At 36.7% G+C, this 24,199-nt stretch overlaps 1 protein-coding gene across 2 annotated transcripts in view; it reads left to right on the forward strand.

Annotated features, from left to right (window-relative positions):
- Nucleotides 1-24,199, forward strand: part of ITGA8 (integrin subunit alpha 8) — a 100,269-nt gene that overhangs the window by 58,120 nt on the left and 17,950 nt on the right. For both annotated transcript variants that reach the window (XM_071735152.1, XM_071735153.1), the window contains exons 21-27: nt 245-337; nt 3,993-4,072; nt 6,661-6,741; nt 10,324-10,429; nt 11,856-12,014; nt 18,188-18,313; nt 21,498-21,611. In XM_071735152.1, coding sequence (XP_071591253.1) covers nt 245-337; nt 3,993-4,072; nt 6,661-6,741; nt 10,324-10,429; nt 11,856-12,014; nt 18,188-18,313; nt 21,498-21,611 — 759 coding nt within the window. The remainder of the gene's footprint in view (nt 1-244; nt 338-3,992; nt 4,073-6,660; nt 6,742-10,323; nt 10,430-11,855; nt 12,015-18,187; nt 18,314-21,497; nt 21,612-24,199) is intronic.

The raw sequence follows: 24,199 nt of genomic DNA on the forward strand, positions 1-24,199 counted from the left end.
GTTAAAACTAGAAACAGAATGATCTCATTGTGGGCTCTTAAAGTACTGAGAAACTCTCCTGTTTGTTTTTCCTTGGCATCAGTTTGTCCCATTGTCTGACAGAAACCAATTAAATATTCTGGTAAGTGCAGTGAGCAGGTGTGTGAAATCAAAAGAAATGTCACAGTCAAAAAGGCATCACTTTCCCTACTGGATCTATTTCACTGTGATCTCTGACCTCTGTGTTGGTGTCCTTTTGTTACAGGCACTGCGTGTATTGAGCTGTGATTACAAGATGGAAAATGAAACTAGGATGGTTGTTTGTGATCTTGGGAACCCCATGGTGGCTGGTGCAAACGTAAGGGAAAACCAGATGCATTTTCTGATTGTCATCTAATTGAATTTTAAAGGGGAGCAAATGGAAAACTATTCAATTAGCAGAATGTATTCCAATAAGCAGCACCTAAAGCAAAGAATTTACTTGGACAGGAAATTTTTGGTGTAATAAGAGGCAGAACTGTGCTTTTGAAAAACTGAGTTTGTTTTTCTAAAAGATGAATGATGCTGGAGCCTGTGGTTTTTTTCACTTACTCTAAAGAAAATGAGGATTCAGTTTAAGTCACAGAAGTTGCATTAGTATGGTGAGAAGATTATCCTAATCTGTAATGTGATCTGTTTATTTCTCCCTTCTAGTGTTCTTTCTACTTAAGATATAGATAGTAAATGACAGGTTCTTTAGCCTGATTCTCATCTTGAGTGCATAAGGATGGTCTTACCACTTATCATGGAAATCTGGTTAGAGTCAAATTTTCCTTCAAGTTATTAATGTTATCTAAATATTTTCCCAGTATAGCTATTTGTAAATCATACTACATATCAGATGGAATATCGGTAGCTTTTTTTGTTAGACAAAAGGGAAGTGAATAATGACTGATGATGGTTATCAGATAATGAGTAAACATAGATTGGGAGATTTAAAAAGTGGTATCTCTTCCGTAATTGTCATCACGTGTCCCTATTTCAGAATACAAAGGTATGTTTCTGCATCCTCTTGGACCCAATATGCTAGTGGCATGAAGGCTTCAGGAATGCTTTTCGGTGGCCAGTAAAGAAGTACTTCTCTCACCTGTCTCCTTCTGAATTCTCACAGCATAACTAATCCTAGTTTTCTTCAGAATTAGCTCTAGGGCTGCCATAAATGCACATGACCAAGTATTCGTAAGCAAGATCATAAACAGAGGCTTAAAGTAGCAGAATGAAACAGCAGGGTTTATAACATGGTTAAGGATATTTGGGTTTATAATAAAAAATGCAACCCTTGAAAATTAAGGCATATGAAGATAGATCACAAAGACAGATGGTGAAAGTGTTTGATAGTAGTGAGTAAAAGCTTGAAGCCTAAATTTATTTTTGAAGCCAACTCCCCTGGAAGCTTAGTAAAGGTGAAAGGACTTGAGATTTTTCAGTCCAAATGTATTTATGATGGCAAATGTACTTCCAACAGCGAAATACCAGCCCTTTGTACAAATTGCATAAATCACAAAAGGCTGCTCTGATCTATTTCCAGTTTTGAAAATCAATTCTGGTCTGGCAGGAGATCAGTTACTCTCAAAATATTTGGTCCGAAAGGGGCTTCTTGTGAAAGTTATGAGGGGGTGGGAAGGGAGGGGTAAGTGTAAAATCAAACATTGCTAGAACTCCAAACTTCTCAGCACCCTGAGCTCCTAGGATCCTTGAACTCTCCAAGATCATCTTCTGAGTATGAGGGTTATATCAGGAGTTTGTGATATAACTCATGGGATATTACTGCAGCAGACTAGAGTTATCTGACCCTTCAAATCTTCAAAATACATTACTGTCATCAAAACTCGTACATACTCTGACTTTTTGAAAATCAAATCCCTTTATGGCCACAAAAATGACTTATTTTTTTTTTAGTAGTAACTTTGTGATTTAAAAAAATAATAAAAAAATTAAAAAGAAGATGAAAAAAATCCAGGAATTCATGCCTTGTGGCCCAGAATACAATGTAAACATCTGTGATACAAAGGCACTGTCAAGGAGTATTCAAAGTATTTATTTATGACACTAGATTGGATCATACTGACAAGCTTCCTAATGCCTCTTCATCAGTCTCTGCAAGGGAGATTTGGTTTTAGTATAAATTCTCATAAAACAATTCAGAAATTGTTTTGGAACAGCTTGGAAATTTTCTGAAATAGGAATTTATAGAAATAAGGTTAAAAGACTGTGGGGGTTGGAAGATCTTGCCTGTTTCTCACCTTGTACCAAACTGATTCTTCAAGTGCAGAGAGGCTTTCTCTGTCACATGTACTGCAAGACACTTCAAAAAAAGCTACCCCTCAGTCCTCCAGCTTATTTTTAGATCCTGTCAAATGCAACAGATTAAAGCTTACCAGTGATGGCAGAAATATCATGTACTTCAAAGTTACATGAAGCTACTAACATGTAAAAAATGCAATTTTAAGGAAACTAACATCACTTGGAAATTTTTAAATAACACTAAGCTGTTCTAATAAAATGACTGTCCTATTAAAATAAGGAGGTTGAGTGATTCCTAAGTTACAAGCTCAAGGAAATTCAGCTTCCGTGGCTTCTGTGGGTTTTCATCAAGGGCATGTGAGCATCTCTACCCCCTTATTATTACAAGCAGTGTCAATAGTCATACAGCCACTCAGAGGCAACATCTGCAGCTTATTAGACTCATGCAGTAGGAGTGTGTTTCAGTATTAAATAAGAGATTAAGCCTTAGGGGTATAACAGATCATCAAAATTTTACTTCATGTCTGCTTATCTGAGGAAAATTTTGGCTTTGGTTCATCAAATCTTTTTTTTGCTGTAAGTGGAAACAAGTTTATATAGACTGCTTAGTAAGAGAAATGCTGAACTGAATAATTGGAAATTTTTGTTTCAGAGATTTAAAAAAATGTGTTCTATTTTTAAAGGTGGATGAAATATTAATAATAATAAAATAACCTTCACAAAGTGCTCTTAAAAGTAGCTTACATTTCTAGTCCTACTCAGCTATTTAGCTTCTGTTTAATTTAATGAGCGCTATCCTTTCATTGTAAAGATTTTGCTTCCAGAAAGAGAGATTAGCTTATAACTATGGCATTAAAATGATCAGAGTTCAAAGATTTAAATTTGTCTTATCTGTCATGTTGACAATATTGCTTTTATTGCATGGGACAGCTGAAAGAAGTAATCAAAACACCTTAGCTAAGTCTTGTTCTGGAGATGGATTGAGATTCACCACTGCAATAGAGGAAAGAAAGATGGAGGTTTAAAAGAAAACTTTTTCAGTTAAAAAATAATTTTAAAAATAAATGTTGGGGGAAAGGAGTTGCTTAACTGTCTGAAATGGTACTGAATCTTGATCCCAAAAATAAAACTCTACATTGGTTTGTCCTGTCCTGTCCTGTCCTGTTGCTGACAATGCTACTCCAAGTACGTTAAGGGAAGTATCCCAAGTAGACAATCATCAAACTGAAAAATCAAGCTGCTACTAATTTAGCCTCGAGGAGAAAACCAGATGATCAGTCAGCCCCACAGCACCTGAAGCATGCAGCTCAAATGTCACAGCTATAGAGAGACAAAGAGGGGGGGAGCAGGAAGCTCTGGAGACCTGGTCAAAGGCATGCATGGATGGAGTCAGGGATGAGAGGTGCCAGACAGCTCTAATTTTCCTTTAACTTGGCAAAGTAAAGCAAAAACTGACTGGATGTGGGAAGAAGGACCCACTGCTGAGTTCTCAGTAGTATCCTTCCCTGTTCCTTTTGGTCTTTCCTCTGTCCAGCCAAGTCTTCCATCTGGTGACACAGACAGGCAGGATGGTATGTTTTCCTGAAAACAAGTAGATGATAATATTTCATAGTAATTTTAAAAAGAAACAATACCCTGTACAAATCTGTGAAAATGCAAAGTTCAACTGTGCTGCTTTCATAATATGGAGAGATCAGCCATTTTTAGTAATGTATTGTTTTGTTTCTTAGTTCTCTACAGGCATTCGATTTTCTGTTCAGCACTTTGAAAATGCAGATTTCAGCATCAATTTTGAGCTACAGATAAAAAGGTCAGATGTTTTTTCAAGAGTATGGTTATTTAGATTCTGAATTCCTAATGATACGTGAAGTGTAATATGTAAGAAAGTAATTCTAACTACAGTGTCAGTATTTATTTCATGGGCTTTCCTGTGGTGGCTTTCTTCAGGAAGATTTGTGGAGTTGGAGCTTTGTTAGCTTTTAGCAAAATTCAAAATCAGTCTTAGATTTATTCTGAGTATTTTATTTTGTTGAAATTCAGGTTATGTGATTTTAGTCAGTGCTACAAGGATCTTCTAAAGATTTGCCAATTTTGCGCTTTTTTTTCCATTTCAGAGTTAGTGAACAGCAATCACTTTTAAATAAAGTTTTGTATTTAAAAACATACTGTGCTCTGAGGAAAAAAATACGTCACTTCTTCATGACAGTTTAGAAAGTAGGACAGCAGTTAAAAACTCTGTTCAACTGATTTACTGGCATGAAGAGAAAAAAACTGTTTGTTTTTTTTAATGAGGGTAAACCTTTGTAATTTTTCAGTTAGTTTCCTATGCATTTGTGGGAGTGAAATATTACTACTGGAGAATCCTCTGGTTTTGCTAGGCTGTACTTCCTCCTCAGGGACAAAAAAGCACAGGACAGGCTGGGTTAGGATAACAGGAAGAACAAACCTGGGACTTTTTCAGTAGGTGGCAAGGCTTCTTCTCCATCTGTCCCCATCTAATACACACTGAAGCTCCTGATGGGGCCCTCCCTGCCTCACACAGAGAGGCTTAATTGCTAATGTCTGGCTTTAAATGAGGGCCTTGATCATGTTCACTTTACTAAATAACTGAGACATTTAAAATGTTTAAGTCATGTTTCTAGAATGTAACTCTTGAAGGAAAGGACATTTAGAAATTTGGGAACACAGGAAAGACTGACCTGCATGATCAAGCTTCCACACTCTCCCAGGGGTCTGGCTGGCAAGCTGGAGGCCATGCAGACTTGGACATGGGCTCCTCCAGAGAGAGACAGAGAATGTAACATTTAGCTTGTAGGTCCTCTGTCCATACCACTGTTTACTGTCAGGTCATTAATGCAAGCAATATAGTTTAAAGTGAGTATCAGAGGCTCTAATCAGTACCTCTTTATGCTGTAAAGTTGGGGAAGTCTAGAGGTTTTTGGGTAGTTAGATCTTTCTAGGTAATATGAATTGAGGATAGGTCACTTTCTTAGAAAAAGAGACAAGGCTTTTCTGAGGAATAAGCTTGAACTTCAGGAGATAGCACTATCTCGTGCTCCCATTGCTTACAGGAAATAAGCAAGAGGCTGACTCATGGCATGAAATCTGATTGCTCTTCTGGTGTGGATTTTGCTAGGCAAGTGTATGCCTCCTAGAGAAGATGTCCTGGCACTTCTATTTAAGCTATTATCCTCTCTACAAAATGCCATAAAGCACAAACAAGATTTGAATAGCAAATATATATGGTAAAATTCTACAGAAAGTAGTACCATCATACAGCTTGAAGACCAGTTTCTTCTAACAAATTAGTGATATGGTAACTTTTATACTTTAAGCAATTTTTGTATTTTTTTACCTCAAAGCAACAACTATGGAGGATTATATCAAAAGTTCAAATGGTGTTTGAGGGCAATGTGCATTGGTTTACAAACAAATTACAGCTACTCCTAATTTTAGTAATCTGTAACCAGAAAGCCTGGATCAAAGCAGTGTTGCCCTTTACTCCTCAGTAGTCAGTCACTGGGAATGTTGGCCTCTTCTGAATGTTTCCATTTGACTGATGCTGCCCAGATGTGATAACAGTAAACTGTGGGAGTAATAGAAACTGGGTCTCCATGAAGCAAGGTAGTACTTGCCTGAAAAAAAACCCTCTGAATTTAGTATCATTAATCCCATAATTAGATAAATTCTCAGACTGTAATTATTTATGTTCACTGTATTCATGAATTTGAACCTGCAAACCTTTCTTTCAATGAATGGGCTATGGTCACAGGAATGGCCTTTTGAAGTGAGAGAAACTACTTTTGCTACTAAGAATTTTCAATAGCAAAAGAAAATACAATGAGTGAGAGCAACAGGCTTTGAACATAGGGATTTGTTTTGATTGCTGAGTGGGATTAGGATTGTACACACTGGATAGGGAAGGGGAGAAAACAAAAAAGGTAAAGAAGCAGTTTATTTTGGTTCTTTTTCTTCAGAGAATGTCATGAAGAAGTCACAAGTTTGGAGAGTCAAAAAAGCAAGTTTTATTCTAACAAAGTCTATCTTGTTCATTAATTCTGCCTTTCTCCCTTGTATTCTAGTAAAATACTTCTGTTCATACAGATAGCAAAGATGAAAATTTTCTGAGCTAAATAAATTTGTATCATCAAATTCACATGCAGCGTTCTTTAAAGGAGCCTTGAGCTGATAATATTATTAGACATGTGATGAGTTCAAATAATATAAAATTGAAATACCAGTGTCCTGTAAGACTGGAGAGTGGCAATACCAAGCCATGCTGTAATATGTCCAATGGTGCTGCTTCCTAGTTGTAGGCTTTGTGGTACTCAGTGCTGTTACCTATAACAGCTTAGAATTTTTAGAACACTTTTAAACCCTTGTACATATCTTTTCCAGTTCTAACAAGATTAATTGCACCAGCAATTTAGTCAACCTCCATATCAACATCAGTGCTGTGGCTCAAGTACAGATCAGAGGGTAAGTATTTGACCATTTCAATTCGTAATGATAACTATTTTTTGTATTGACTCTTTCTGAATACAATAATCACCTGTAGTCAATCTTTTGTCATGTTACTGCCCCAAACACTTTATCCACTGAGATACTTGAAAATCCCCAGGGAGTCTCACCCCTGCAAGCCTTGCAGAACAGAGATACTAAGGAGTTAGCAGGTCATGTAGGGTAAAACTACCCACATGGACTCCAGTGATTATACTGTGTCTGTGCAAATGCAGTACACTGTAGAATCTCACATTGTAGTAACACCAGTCAGAGCCAACAGTTTATTTGGACATTCAAATTGTGTGTGGATGTTACTAGTACAAAACACATCTTCTGGAATAATGAAACACATTATGACAAGGCATATACTAATGGAGAGCAGAGTGAGGCCTTTGGAGAGAGGATGAATAGGAATCAGCTATGAAAAGAGAACAAGCTACTCCTGTAATATTCTTATGTTTCTGTCTGAAGCAGTTGCCTGTCCATTGATACAAGGGATACCAAAACTAAACAAGCCCAGGATATGATCAAAGACCTCTTTCTGTTGCTATTTTTACATACAGCTTGGTTTCAGAAATAATAAAATGCAATTAGGTGATAAGAGTCTCAGGCTACCCTGTAAAATCTTGAAACTATATTCCTACCCTGCCATCCTAGAGGAAGCTGGCAGGATTTTATTTTAAAGCAAATAATTGCGAAGAATGTTTTTTGCCTCGGATCTCAGATTTCCTACATCTCCTCTTCTCAAACTACAGCTCTGGACCTTAATCATTCTCAGAATTGCAAGGGGAGAACAAGAGGCACATGACCCAGCTTCACTGCCACAGTCAGGCTATGAGGTCTGGCTGGTACAAGAGGAGTAGATGTCTCTTAAATAATGCACCTCAAGGGGCTTTCTTAGGTGTAATCAAATAAAAATACACTTATTTATGTTTTCATCACTTTATTAGAAAAACCTTACAAACATTTTTTTCTTTTTTACAAGCTTTTTGGAAACTTTTGGTCACAGTCACGTTATTTTTAATGAAAAGTTCTGTAATATGTAAATAGAGAGACACCAAAAAATTACCAAAACATACTCATTTCTTAAAAAGTACATGACCACAAGTGGAAAAATGGCTTGAATTGCTGCCTACAGTACTAAGAACAGGTCATTAAATACAGAGGAATTGCGTAACTGAATGACAGTTCCTTTGCTCTGAACTCTTAATTTTTTTATTAACTATAGCATGCATGTACAAAGGAAAATTGCCCAAAGCTTTGTTGACAGAGTTTGCTAATTACTCAGAGATGCTGAAGCATACAACTCCAAGGGAATTATTTGCTCACAGTTTCCTAGATAAAAATAAATGGAACACTTTGTCCACATTTGGACTGGAAAATATCTTGCATTGGTTTCCCTACTGCACTGCACAAAATTGCATGAACTTGAACTGAAATCATTGTACATTTTAATGAGCAAATAAGTAGTTATCAAATGTATGCATATATACTGGCACAGTGGACCCATGCAAATACTGCCTCTATGAGAAAGGGAGAAATCTTCAGTATTTTATTCAAAAGAGATTTAAGGTAATTCTTTGGACAGTTGATTCAATGAGCAGTTGCTCTGATAACTGAAATTTGATTATTCTGCTTACCTTTTTTTTCTCTGAAAATATAGCAGTTTTATAGTTGTAATTGTTATTTCCTTCTGCTGAAAGAGCACTGGGGGAATGAGGGATTCAGGAAGGAAGTAATTTGGGCTGGAATTAGGCAGAATTCCAATGGTATATCCCACATAAGCATTTTCTGTTGAACATAATTCCTTCATCTTATTTTTCAGTGCTCTTGTTTTAATTTATTATCTACATTTGCACTTCGTAATTCTGTGGATAAGAAAACCAGTGCACAGGAACATGATAGAAAATACCTTTTTTGAAACCTCACGCCTGCTTCTTTTTTTCTGTGTGCACTTTCTGGTTTGCAGATGTTTGTATTAGTTGTGTCTTGGCTTTTGTAGCAACACAGGGAAGTTCCCATTTCCCAACAACAATTTTTAATTGAAATTCTTATTGGAAGCAAGGCCTTTTGTGAAAGACAACAAATCAAGCTAAGGGCTGCATCTTTACGAATATGTTTCATTTCCTTTATTGTTTTATTTGGCTTGTAAATTTGTTCTCTGGTATACTTGGTGGTACATAATGCTGGCCTTTTGAAGTCTGTAGAAGTATTTAGAGTTAGTGGGATAGCACAGGATACCCTAAATTTCGTGAGCATTTTTTGTTAGATGGATGGTATTAAATTTTTTCTTCTCCAGTATCCCTTGCTGCTTTGAGAAGTTATATTCTGTAGCAAAGTATCCATCAGACATTTTATTCATTGTGTATGATGTAAGAGTTGGAAGCAGGAAAAATTTGTTTCTTCCTAAAGTATTTTAAAATGTCAGCATTAAAAAAAAAAAACAAAACATCCAGTTTTCTCTTCTGTTTTTCAACATGTAATCTGCAGTTGATGTTAGTGAAAAATTAATTAAAACCAGTAGATGAAGTCCATTTTATCAGATGTTATATCCTAAAAAAAATAACTAGCAATTCTGTTCTGACAGTTTAATGTCAGCAAATGTAAAGCTTTGACAGAACAAGCACTGAAATGTTATGAATTTTCTTTAAAGAAAAGATTCTGGAAACCAGCAAAACTGAGCAATATCATATTAGCACCAAGAGCTACTAGTAGTAGTAACTGATGACCTACGTCTGTGCCAGAATGCACATACCATGCTAAAAGAAATTCTTGGGATCTGATTTCCCAACTTCTCAACAACCGAGTAAGGGTAGACTTGGCATCTGAATGGGACCCTTGCAAGGAACTTCCAGTTTTTATGGAAAATAAAGTGCTTGTGATGATTCAAATAGACATGCTAAGAGTACTTTCTTGACATCAGACAGATAGAGGATTAATAAATAGCAGATGGAAAGAAATTTACCAAATATTGTCACAATATTCCTTTTTTATGTTTGCTTTACGTTTGATTGTGACTTTATGGAAGTCATTTTACCCATCTGTACCTCAGTGTCCCAACTGTAAAATAAGATAGGCTACTTTGCAAGGTGTTTTAAAGAAACAGTGACAGAGGTTATAAAGAATTTACAGTCAGGGAAGGAACATGCATAGCACTAAACATCTACAGGCTTTAAATGGAAATGAGAAAAGACATTTATTTATGTAGAATTAACTCCACTTTTGTGGATAATGTATTTAGGCACCTCATCAGTGAGAATGATGTAAATGTTCAAGAGACAACATTCCTCTCTGCAGAGAAAGAGTCACTCCTGTGTCTGGAAAGGACCATCCATCACAGGAAGTATGACACTAAATGCCCACTCTGAGTAGTCTGTAAGAACTGAGTAGTACTTTATGGAAGCATTGTACTGTTTACCTCATCTAATTCTAATGGCTGTGCCCAAATAAAATGTCCTTAAGGGCTTAGGTTGCTATAGTGGTCTTTATTCTTTTGCAAAAATAATGCAGCTGATCACTGGTAACAGTTACTCTTTTAACCCATTTTATGTATTACAGAGTGTCTCACCCCCCAACAATTATTTTTCCACTTCACAACTGGGAGCCCAAAGATGAACCTACAAAAGAAGAAGAACTTGGTCCTTTAGTTGAACACATCTATGAGGTGAAAATTATATGTTGTGACAGGACTTTATGCTTCTCCAACTAAAATCATGATGAATTTGGGTTATTGTCTGTATCTGTAACTACATAAAGCCACAAATGCATATATTCTGACTTCAGCACACAACTCAAATCTAATCTGAAAATTCACAACTCCAGTATCTCTTAATGTTAGTGGAGCAGATAGCAGTTTATGCTAGGAATCTGTTTTTGACATCTATAAACATTTTGGGTGCTTGCCAAGAGCTAAAAACAGTGTTTAAAAGCTCATTGCACTCAATACCAAATATTTTCGGCAACTTGACTGGTTTCTCATTAAAAGCTGTGAGTGCTGTGCATAGGAAGAAATATGTTTCCTTTGACATTTAGCTGTAGACATACATGTAAACTGTGACCTCATTGCTCAGAAAATGTTCCCTGGAAAATAACGGTCCATGTTTGAAGTATATGTATTTCTGATTTGTATTTTTGTTGGGTTTTTTGATTGATGACTCATCGATTAAAAAAGAATTCAGGTCAGAAAAAAGTTCATTGAGTGAATTACATGGAATACAATCTATGGAATCTGATGAATGACCTTGATTCTAGAGGGTAAAAGAGAGTGCTTCACATTTCATAGTAATTCACAAATTAGCACTCAAGAAAATTTAAGCAAGTGATCCTAATCAGAAATGTAAGATTATAATTTGTATGACTAATACTGAAGTGAAATGAAACCAATTATAAAATACAAATTACTAGTGAATTACTTAACACATTTCTCTAAACTGAAAAATCTCTAACAAATCTTCCTGTCTCAAGCATTTGGGCTGTTTCTGGAATTATGTATGTGTCTTCAAATACATTGAAGCTACAGTCATTGAAGAAACCATTTTCATGGTTCATTGATATCAGCAAAGCATGAAAAAACCCAAATACCCACCCAAAAGCCCTTGAGAGCAGAAGATGTAAGACTGAAAGTGGGTTTTTTTCTTCTGAATAGAATTTATCAGCCACAAAAATTCCACATATTTATTTAAAAAAAGACATTCTCACATCTCCAGAAACTTTGAGTGATGCTTCATGGTATTCTCCTCCTTTAGGTCTCATGTCCAGTATTTGGGTTGTTCATACTTTTTAAGGTGATTTTAGCTATCTCACATGTAGGACAAAATGGGAAAGGTTGTAGATTTCTTGAATACAGACTCAGACACACAAAAAAGATTGTTCTACATTTGCTGCTGGCTTTGTCACTAACATGGAGAGGTCCTTTTCCCCTGCCTGCCACAGATTCTCTATCAATAAATTTATATTAATAATCTATACATCTTTCCCAAAGTACTTAAAAGATACGGACAATAAGAATTTGAAAATGTCTCAGTGGTGGTTTCTGGGTTTTTTATTATTATTTACTGCCTGAGGAAGTACTGATTATATTTGTTTGACAGCTGCACAATATAGGACCAAGTGCTATCAACAACACAATTCTCCGTGTTGGTTGGCCTGTATCCAGTCAAGAAGAATTCCTTCTTTACATTCTTCATATTCAGACACACGGACCATTGCACTGCCAAACGAGCTCTCCTATAAACACAATGCAAATAAAGGTAAGTTAACCCCTTTTATTTCCATCCCTGTCTGCATTTTGCTTTAATTTTTTCTGACTATACTTCACAGTGGGGTAGAATCTGGGGGGAATTTTTCCCAGTGACCCTAGGTAAGAAGCACAATACAGATAGTCTACCATATTTCTAGTTTCACAGTTGTGTTGCATGGTATGTGTGTGGTTTCTGTACTTCAGCACTGCAGCATTATATACAAGATAACATTTTAAATGAAAATTTGCAGGGTTTTCCTTGAGGGCCATTTTTAACATAGCTTTGAACAGATGACACATTTTTTAATCACTTCTCATAAAATCCCTAAAATTTGTGTGTCTAAAGTTCATAGATTTAGAAATTCCTGTGTACAGTGTACTTGTAAGCAGTGCTTAGCAGATGAACTTCCAAAGGTGACATAAACCTTTGTTATGGCAAGGGATGCACAGAGATCTTCAATTGAGTCTGATACAACCTGGCACTGATTTGTTTATCAAAAGGACTTACATTTGAACCTGTTAGCAATGGAGAAAATCCTTTATAGCACAATAATGCAATATCATTAAATTAAAAGACTCAAACGTATCAGAGCTGTTTATTAGACAGCAGGCATTATAACTTTAAGTTTTTTTAAAGGCTGTAACACAATTTTAGTTTCCTGTTCCAGTACAAATAATTTACAGCTGATTTGTTTTTTTAGGAACATAGGCTAATACAGGGTAGAAAAGATCTCAGGAGTACTCTAATCTAGCATCCTGCTCAAGCAGGGTCGGCTGTGATTTCAGACTAGGTTGTTCAGGACTTTATCCAGCCTGGTCTTTGAGACATAGAATCATAGAATTGGCTGGGTTGGAAGGGACCTCAGAGATCATCAAGTCCAACCCTTGATCCACTCCCGCTGCAGTTACCAGACCATGGCACTGAGTGCCACATCCAGTCTCTTTTTAAATATCTCCAGGGACAGAGAATCCACCACTTCCCGGGGCAGCCCATTCCAATGCTTGATCACCCTCTCAGTAAAGAAATTCGTTCTAATGTCCAACCTAAACCTCCCCCAGCACAACATCCAAGGACAGAGACTACAAAACCTCTCTGGACAGATTCTGCTGCTTCCTGATCATCCTTAGAGGGAAATTTTTTTCCCTTCATCCAGTCTGAATCTCCCTTGTTTCAGTTTATGCACATTGCCTGTCATCATCCCACCATATACCTCTGAAAAGCCTGGCTCCATTATAGTTATAACCTTCTCCCTTCAACAGCCTCAGTCCCTTAGAAGCTTTCTCATCTCTGGGCTGAACCAGAACTGGTCCTTCACTCTCTCCCCACAGGACAAGAGCTCCAGCTCTGAGCATCTCTGAGATCCCTCCACTGAATTACGCTCTAGTATACTGATCTCTGTCTTTTGCTGAGGCTCCAAAGATGGATGTTGTATCTACATGTGGTCTAATGAGTGCTGAGCAGAAGGGAATAATCACTTCCTCAGTGTCCTACTGCCTTTGCTCCTGTTCATACAGACCAAGATGCTGTTGGCCCTTGCTGCTGACAGGACACACTGCTGACTCATTGGCAACTTAGGCCAGGACTTTTCCTGCACAGCTCCTTCTTACTCAGGCAGTCCTCAGCATGTTTTGCCAGGGAATATTTCCTTGCACTAAGTATAGCAGAAGATATATAATTTTAATATATATGCTATACTTCATATTATGGTTAAGCTCAATATAATATGAGACACAATTAAGTTCAATATAATCTGTAAAATGAGAGTAATTTTAGAAACCTAAATATTTTTCCTGTCTTTAAGTGTTAATGATTTTAATTTTTCAAAGAGCATGCATTGAATATCCTACAGAGGGAAGCTACCAACTGGGACTCTCTGTGGAATGTACTCCAGAAATTGAAGTTTTCCTGTGTTGGCATTTGATAAGAGGATTGATACAGTCTGCAATTATTTTCTGGCTTAATCAATATTAACTTGTGAAAGTTACAACTTTCTCAACAACATTACAGGGTTTTGGTTTTTCTGCTGGGAAATTGTTCTGTAATAATTTTAATCATACCAGCAAAATAGGAAAAATTCCTATACCATTTTTTCATTAAGTGCTACTCCTAGGTATTGTTTGCCATCCAAGTGGTGTGTCTGTTCTCCTTTTATAGCAGGGCTGGAGATCTCACTTTGGAGGAAACACTGACAAGGCAAAGATGAATAGAGGCCTCCTCAGTAAAGTGCTCTTATGCCAGCATCTAAAAGCCTGCTTTGAAATCTATGTTTGGGATGGCACGTGCCCCCAAAAGAGCTTGGTTTGGCTCTAAAAGATTTAGCAAAACACAGCTCCACATGTTATCCCATCAAAAACAACATATCTGACTTATTAAGCATAACTGATTCCAGACACTTCTGAAGTAAACAACAATTTTTGAGTTTAACCAGTAGCCTGTTAAACATCTTGTAGGGAAAGCTGCATTCCAAATGCTAAAAGTGCTGCAAGTCTCTTGCATGCCAGTGAGGGGTTTGATTTTGGATGGAAGTGGAGACATCTTGATAGTGAAGGAGGTTGCTCACAACCAGAGGAGCTACAAGTCTTCAGTTTAAAGAGGCAGAACTACAATATATGCTTACAGGAATATAGAAAAACTGGTATGTATACCAGTGTATGTATACATTATGATTACATTTTTGTGTTTCACCCAGGAAGCCAGAGAGGGTTAGGATTCCACCCTTTTATTTAGTTACTCCAGAGGAAGAAAAAGCAAATGAGCCACTAAATTCTAAGGTTCAATCAAGAAGCTGAGACGGGAGCACTACTGTCAGGAGAGTAGAGCTCCAGGGTAGAATAGTGCCACAGTATTTAATGACATTTTCAGGCAATATATTTTTTAATTTTTTTTTTAGTATTTTGAGTTTGCTTTTCCTTTTCCTATGTGACAATGATAATATCTGTTAAATAAGCAAGACCAAATTCTTGTAAGACTTGTGCAAAATCTTCTTGTAATAATGAAATATCGGTCCTTCTGTCCTAGCAGAATATGGTCTTAGATGCACAATCATTATTGCAAGAATTTAAGCATCCTTTCCAAATTTCATCTTTTTTTAAAGAACTGATGAGCATGAATACACAAATCAGGTTTCAAATATGTAATGCTTATCTGTTGCTTCAGATGGGAAGCATCATACAGAGACAGTTTCCTTCAGATTTTGTACAAACAGCAGGATGCCTGGCTCAAATTTCCAAATAAGGATGAGGGCATTGCATGCCTGGCTCCTCTTGGATTTCAGAACCTCGCTCTCTTAGGGTGCTTTGAAAGGACTTATATTGATCAGTTTCAGTTAAAGCAGTGTATTCCTCCCCATTGCTGAATTTCTTGTCCTTTGTGCTTTGTTGTTTGTTCTGCAAAGATGCATCAAACCTATGAACACGTGTGAAAACTTTTATGTAGGGACTGTCCCTTTTCTGTAGTTTATCCTTCTCTGAGGGTGGTAAGGGATGTGAAAGGATAATGAAATTATGATTCTTTCAAAAGGTTTAGAAGAGGAAAAGGTCTCATCAAAAGTACAGAAGACCTTCCTGTGAGGAAGCACTCAGTACACTAGGATGCTTCAATCTAGAAAGGAGGTGACTGTGCACAAATATGATCCAAAAGTGTCAGGAAGAGCCTGTGTGGGATTCACAGCTCTCTGCCTATCCCTGCACAGGAATGCAGTGTGTTTGCTGCACAGGAACTAGAGCAACAAATGAAGCCTTTAGAGCCAGATTCAAAACAAGCACAAGGAAGTGGCGATTCATGTGACAGGTATTAGATGTCTGGAACTTGTTGCCAAGAGAAGTTGTCAGGGTTAAAAGTTTGCATGGTTTTCAAAAGGAACTGTGCAAATTCACAAAAGTCCAGTGAAGTGTTCTTATTCTTCTGAACAGGGCTCAGCTAGATGGGTCCTTGGCCTGAGCCAGCATTCCTGATGGGTTATGTTTTTTTTTTCCCAGACTGATGGCAAAAAGTAATATTATGGAGTCAGTGCCTATAAATACTAGAGGTTTAGGCAGTGGTTTTCAACTATGGTAGATGATAGAGGGTGACACACATGGCACATTCTTAATAGCTGAGCACCTTATGGTCGTGAGTGGGGCATCTGTCGAGAAAGCAGCAAAACACATGGATAAGGTACATCCACATGACTGACAGAAGCTGACCTCCTCCAGAGGCAGTGTCTTCTCATGCTGCAGAGCTGATCCTACTGTGCTGAATTCCTACTCTGGAAACAAAATAATACCATCCAAGGTATTTCTCTTGAGGGGTCACTGACACCTCTTGAGTCCTCTTCCAGAACATTTCTGGTGGAGTTACTTACTGCAGCAGAGTATTACCTAGCTAGAAAAAGAGGAAAGCTAAAGTGGGTTTTGGAAGAAGAAATGAAGAACTGGGAAAATCTGGAAATGTACTCAAGATGAGAAGGCTCAGGAGAAGAAAGCAGTACAGGTTTCCCTGGTGGGGAAACAGACTAAGTTAAAGAGAGGGAACAAGAATTCATTTAAAATAAGATACATAAAATATGTGGCACATAAAATAGCTACAGAAATGTACATGCTACTGGCTCAAGAAGGGTAAAATAACACCTCTAGCCTGAACATCTAAGCAACTGGAGTGATTCTGCTTTTAGATTGTTGCAGGAGATATGCATGGTTTCTCTTAATCACCAAGGGCTGTTTTCAAACTTTGCTGTAAGAATTCACTACTGAAGATGATAATGCTCTAGAACCTATGAAAAAAAATATAAAAATCATCTAGTAGTCAAATGGAGCTACGTATGTATCAGTTGTAATGTATATTGAGGGCTTCTTCAAAGGCTTGTTATTATATTGTGGTTCTTTTAATTTGTCATTATTAAAGGGGCCTATATATGCTGATGAAAGAATCCTGGAAAGACAGTTCCCACATGTTATCACACTGAGAGGGAAAGATTTACTAGCTATTTAACTGTTCCCTTATTGCAAAAAACACAATGTTATCCTAATTAAGCAACAGGAAGAAAAAATTGTTATTTTTCCTTAAGAGGTTTTCATCAGTTAATAAATTATAGTATTTTCCCTATTGCAGGATGCTTTTGACTGAAGATCTCAGTCCATGTCAAAACAGTTCCTTCTTTACCCTTACAATTTGGATCAGATTAATGGTACAGATTTTGAAAATGCAGTACTATACAGCATGAGTTTGTGGAAAGTTTGGTGTGTTTGTTGCTGTTCTATTCCCTTTAGTGCTACAACATTTCTTACAGTTACAAACATTCTCTTTAGGAGTTTGTTTCGGATATTTTGGGTTTTCTTTTCTATTTTTGTAATTTTGTATTATATTTGTATTCAGAGGTTAAAGGAACTGATAAGATGGGTTTGATGTAGATCCTTATAATCTGAGGCCCTTAAATATTAGTCTTGTCTATGCTTAGGTGAGTTCCTGTTCAGATCTTACTACAAACTTCCACATATATTTTATTGTGATTTTACATGACTGGATTGTCGTAAATTGGAGTTTATCTTTCCCTCTGTGGCCTCTCAGAGGCTTCTTGAAAGAAGCTGTAAGTGCTCTGTGTAGAAATTAAAACACAAGCTGCAAACAATAAAAGTAGCTTTTTGTCAGAAAAAGAAAATCTGTGAAGATAAAGCTGAAGAGAACTCATTTGAATATGGCATTAAAAATTAACAAACTGCTTCATTATACAAATTTGAGTTGTTAACAAAGTAAATCTGTATTGAATAACAATCAAAAGTTGTGTTGCTAGATTTCAGAATTTTTTAATTATTATTATTTTATTTTCTAAAGCTGGGTAAATCATTATATTTCAATAGGTAGATTCTGATTTGAAGAAAAGACCAGACTTCAGTGCGGCAACTTTGAATTTATCCTGTTACAGGGATCAGAATCTGGCCCCTAGAGTCTTAACAAAAGTACAGCAATGTGGTTGAGTCCAGTAAAAACCAAAAAAAATATCATCTACTGTAATTCCTGTAACTGGGCAATATCTCACTATGTTATTACTAGTCACTTGCCTAGCTGTACACAGTATATTCTTATGTCTATGGTATTAATTTAGAAAACAGTGTTAATCCAAAATTCAAGACCTCTGAGAAAGGAGCAAATCTGTTAGAATCATTGTATGAGTATGTCATTACCATTCACATTTTTTCTCTTTGCAGTTTGCTGTTCCAGAAGACACCCCTGAACTTGCTGCTTTTTTATATAATTCCACAATTTCTCATTACATCAGGAGAAGGGAAGTCACAGTGGCAGAACCTCACAGGAAAAACTCTGCAAAAATATTGGTGAGCTATATAAAAACTAGGAACTGGGACTGTGCATGCAAAATATCAAGGTGGCTGTTGATTTGACTGCAGTTTATTTACAGACTTTTAAATACCATTCTAAATTATTTTTAACCTCTCCATTTAAAATTCTGTTTATACATCACCATGCCACAGATTAGAAATTTTGCTCCACAGATTTATACATTAAAGATCATGCATGCCAAATCCTGGGCTGTCTCACTGATGGCTCTTTATAGATAAACTTCTCTGGTCATGCAATGGCACACAGGGAAGTTCAGCACAGATTTAGAGAATGAACCCCTCTTCCACAAACCGAATTTCAGATTCTGACTTTTGAAATGTAGATCTCTTAATGTTAACTTCACCCCTAGCATTCTGGCTTTTCATAAAGAGTAGGTCATGCAAATAATTTTTAGTATATTTATTCCCTCCGATACGTGCCTATTATAGACAGAGAAAGGTAGGACTCCCTTTACAATACCACAAGCAAGGCAAATAGGACAAGTCACTGCATTTTTAACATTCCAGACTATACTGGATCAAAAGCAAAGATCTGTTCCATCGAAATAATTATGATTAGTCAGTCTGGTACCTGAGTGTTTGGACATGGCTGTATTTTCAAAAGGTTGGGTTTTTTCTATTCCTGCATTCAGCTTCCCTTGCTCAGAGGCTGTGTTCTGACTCAGTGACCTTGAGGTCAGTTGTGGGATTCATGCAATCAGTGTTCTCTATTTTTCTAAACTTCAGGCAGAGTTTATTTCATTCTGTCCAGTCTTTTACTGTGCTGTTTACTGCAAGCTCATGTTTGAAATCCTTGACATCACTAGAATTTGCTAGGAAGAGAACCTGACAGACCTAAGTATTTCGGAGTAATAGAATGATTATGCTGCTTCTGAAAGTTAATTTGGCAGTTTTCATAACAGGAAGAAGATAGAATCTGAAAGTAATGAATACCATAACATTATTAAGAACAAAATCACAAATCAACTCATCTGAAGCAATAATCGCTGATGATTCCTATATAATTCTTTCATCAACCTAATAGCCTGGGAAGAATCCAGTTCTGCTGGGGCTAAAGGAAAATGCCTGGGCTTTTGAAGGCATACCAGTCAATACCACAGAACATTTAATCCATTCTTCAGTAATACCTTAAATATCAGTTATCTTTCTTGGTGATTAGGCTCATACGTTGCCAGCATTGAAAGCAGTTAATGAAATTCTTGCATAGTATCTGTGCATCTTAAAATACAAAGCAGAGGTTTTTCAGCTGCTTGGTGTAGACAGTATTTAACAGAGTACTTAATAATATAATATTGTCACCGTAAAGAGTTCTTCTAGCTCAGTATGTTTTTCTTAAACATGATGTAGGACTGGCTTGGGTAAAGTGCTTACCACTAGATAAATAGCAGAACTTTTTCAGAATAGGCATAGAAAAGCATTAAGTCCTTTCTTCAGTTAAAAAGGTGTCCCAGTTCTGTGTGCCTTCAGCATTGGGTACTACAGATCAAGAAAAAATAAAAACAATTTTGACACATTTGAAGTATGCATGGATATGAATGTTGCTCTAGAAAATAACTAATTAGCCAGGGTTAATTCTTTGGTAAAATTTGTAAATTAAAAAAAAAAAAATCTTAAGTTAATTTCATTTTTTCCAAAGCATTTTCAAAAAGAGGAGAAATGTTCTGAGAGCTTCTTATGCTGTTTATACCATTTATTAAACATTTGGTTTTTCTTCCACTAGTTCTGTTGTTACAGTGTTCTGAAAATCACTACAGGCTAAATGCATTACTAAGGAAAATAGAAATATGTGTTCATGTTCTAAAATGTCAGCCAAAAGTAGAATGTTTTGCATACTAATGATTTATTTTGTTAATATGTGCTTTTGGCTGTTGTGATTAATGAAAACAGCTCAACTCCCTCCTGCAAGATAAATAAATATGGTTGGAGGATGTTTAAATATGAAAAGCCAAATAAACAGATAGATTGAAATACTCATTTTAAAAAAGGTTTATAGTTGCAAGTTCCAGGGTTTACAGTTTAATTTTCAGGCAGATTTAGAAAACAGTGGCTAAGCACACAACTTCTCTTTAACTTGTAATAAGATAGAGATTTATGGAGAAAGCTGTTTATTAAGATAGAGGATTCCTTAAGGGTGTTTTCATATCTGGTACATATATCATCATCTCTTTTTCTGAAGTGTGGGCTTTGGTAGTGCAGCCATTCTCACTCTCCTGAGGGGAATGTTCTTCTGAAAATTCAGCTTTGCTTTCAAGGTCACAAGTCCTTCTGTCATGAACATCAATAAACAATGTGAAGGGAAGGATTCTCTTCTCTCTTACAAATACGAATGAATTAAAACTTCATACTTCCTCCTGAATTCCACCAAAGCTTTTCAGGTAAAACACATTTACGTATATATAAACCTATGCATTTTTTTACACATGCTTTTCATCAATTTTGTATATGAGCTTTTTTCTTTTCTACATCCCAAACAACCATATAATTTCTGTATTTATCCCATGAGGCTCTGCTCACTCCCTTCAGTGGCTTCCAGTCACTTTGGATATCTCCTGTGACATTCTTCTGGCAGATTTCCAACAGAATATGCAGTTTTGAGTTACATTTGCTTGGCTGTTGTCTTCAACCCTGTGTATGAGCCAGAATCACAGCTCATGAGCAACATTTCATGAGCAACAAGCTTCAAGTAGAGCAACTAATGAATCTCAGTAAATATTTTGGCTGCTAAACTGTAAATATCAGTAAGAAAACCAGGAGAGCTAGAGGAGGGGAAAGATTTCAGAACATAAATAAAAATTTCAGGCATAGAAAACAGAAAAAAACCAAGTTGAAATCAGAAAATGACTGACAAAGACGAAGCACATTCTTCAAAGGATTTTTTATAAGAGTTGTTCAGACTAGATACTGCTGAAGATTATTACTATATTTTCATTACTACAGGTAGGTGGTGGTATTGATTGGTGGTGCAAAAAGAATGTCCCCCTTGGTATGTAGTTCTCACAATGACTCATGGCCTATCTCATGTTTATCAGATTAAACTACCAATTTCAGGCTACTTAACTCTTTGAGGGAAAGTGGATTTGTTTTACTAATTTATAGCATTTGAAAGTCATTAAAGACCATTTTAAAGCATAGGCATGACTTCCCTTTGTTTTCCACACAGAACTGTACAAATGTGAAGTGTATCCTAATTTCCTGCACTGTGGGACAGCTGGAAAGAGGGAAGAGTGCAGCACTAAAAATCAGATCCCGGCTGTGGGCCCAAACATTCATGGAGGTAATTCACACAAAAATATTTCTGTACAAAAAATGCCTGCATAATTTATTTGACAAAATATTTAAGAATACATATTACGAAATTAAATGGCCCAAATGCAAATCCCTTCTGTTATAACATTCTTGGAAGGTAACATCTTACTGGCTCTGTTTCAGGTCACATGCATACTGTATACTTTCCTTTTCACCATCACTTCCTCTCAAATTTATCTCCTGAATCCTACTTGAAAATTACAAGATCCTTTTTAAACACCTTTCCTGGTTTTGTTTCTCCTCTCTTGGACTGTCCCAAATCAATAATTTCTTAAGTCTCTATGTTGTGCTCTGCTTTCATCACATATTTCACAATGAAAGGTTAAAAAAGATCATTGTTACTCGTTCTCCATTAATCTGGGGAAGAATAATGTATCAAACTCATATGACCTATAACACTCATGTATTGACAATCTGTGGTTTACCACTAAAAAAAAGGGACAGTGCAGACCATGGGAAAAATTAACTTCTCTGCAAATTCTTGCATTTTTAACTTCATCTGCTCTCAGAACTGTATCTACAGTGCATAAAGCAGAGGGATTGCACTGTGAGCTGTTGCCTTGCAGCTGTCTGTGTGTCTGTGTGTCTGTGGTTGTCATAACAGTACATTGAGAAAATTATAATTCAGTTTACTGTTACTAGGAAATAACTGCAGATCCTATCTTCATCAAACTGATTGATTATATATTACCTTCCTTCTTCAATAAAATTAGAAATCCCCAGTCTTACTGCCTGGAATTCAAGAACCTTCTTGTGTTCCCCATAGCAGTGGGAGAAAAATGATTTATCACAACAGTACCTCTTACCTAGCAAGAGAAGAGTTGAGTATCTTCAGCTTACAACAGGAGCTTTAAATTAAGCTCCTCACACCTTTTAAGTTAGATTTCTCTGCTTTCCTCCGATGTGAAAGTAGATAAAATAAATTCTTCCATAAATTCTTCCTCACTTAACTTCCTTTCCTAGAGAAACAAGAGAGAAGATGGGAAAGTATTTACAGAAAGCAGGATGCCAACTCAGTAGCCAACCATCATAGCTCCAAGTCCACAATGGGTACATACTTTGGGTTTCTTGGGTCTCCCTTAGTGTACTGGACTGTGACAGTGCTTACAGAAAAGATGACTTGAAAAGTCTTTTCCACCTATCTGCAAGGAATTAAGGTGACTTTCTTTTTGTGTTCTTTTGGCAACAGCTATTCTCACCATTATAAATAAAGATAGCACAGATATGGCTTACTTGAGAGAAAGTGACTTCTATCTAGCTCAGTAACAAAGGACTTCCTTTCAGATACTAGGTTAATTCATTCCTGATTTTTATATATTAACTGTCAATTCCAGGAAACTTTCATATCCCCTCTTCAGCTCCCTTAACATAAATACAATGCTTTTAAGAGGAGGTATATTTGGCTAACGAGTTTAAAAGACTAGACTGGATGTACTTCACTTAAGTTTGCTCAGTGAGTCATCTGCTAGTGGGAAAATACAGCAAGCCCTGGTTCAAATTTAAGTACAAAACCCTGAAAGCTTGGGTATCTCTCTATCCTTCAAGCTACAGGGACATCTTTTGGTGTAAGCTTTTGCAAAGGTCTTACAAAGCTTTGAACAGAAAATAGAAGCATGTAAGGATCTCTGCACTCATAGGAAAAACATGCATTGGAAAATATGATGGGAATTTTATTCAGATTTTTTCTGGTTCCAGTAAGAGTCTGTTTGAGCATAGCACGCTGGCTAGTCCCTACTGCACTAGTTTCAAGCAATATCACAATGAAATGAAACCCCTTGCACAGATCCTTAGGTGACAATTTTCTACACTATTTATTGGTATTTTAGTGAGCTTTGTTTAAAGCATTAAGGTGTTCTTTTCAAGTCCAGCTTAGTATGTAACAAGAAATAACTAGAAGATATTAAAGCTAAGTAATAAGAAGCAGTGAGTATTTCTCAAAGGTTTTGGTTGTGGCAGAGAATGTACAACAGTTGGAACAAATTAGCTACAGAAGACATGAAATGTCCTTTTCTTAGGATCTCTTAATAAAACCAGGATCATTTGCTAGAACATGATCTTAGCCTGATAGGTCCAGAAGAAGGGTAACTGCATGAAATTCAGTGGTGTGTTTAATGCAGGAGCAGTGGAACTCACCTAATTTAAAACTATTGTAAAACACTGGAAAAGGCTTCCCAGTGAGGTTGTGGAGTCTCCTTCTCTGGAGACATTTAAACCCCACCAGGACATGTTCTGTGTGACCTACACCAGACAGTTCTGCTCTGGCAGGGGAGTTGAGCTCAATGATCTCTCGAGGTCCCTTCCAACCCCTAACACTCTGTGAATCTGTGAATTTAAGTAATTTGAAAGTTACATGCCAAACCTGGTTACCTAACTCTAGCAATGGCAAGCAGAGTTCTCTTCCGAAGATGCTTTTTTTTGGCTGATTTGAAACACCCTTCTCTTCTCTTCTCTTCTCTTCTCTTCTCTTCTCTTCTCTTCTCTTCTCTTCTCTTCTCTTCTCTTCTCTTCTCTTCTCTTCTCTTCTCTTCTCTTCTCTTCTCTTCTCTTCTCTTCTCT

The sequence above is a fragment of the Heliangelus exortis genome, chromosome 2 (genome assembly GCF_036169615.1).
Source record: "Heliangelus exortis chromosome 2, bHelExo1.hap1, whole genome shotgun sequence".
Classification (NCBI taxonomy): domain Eukaryota; kingdom Metazoa; phylum Chordata; class Aves; order Apodiformes; family Trochilidae; genus Heliangelus; species Heliangelus exortis.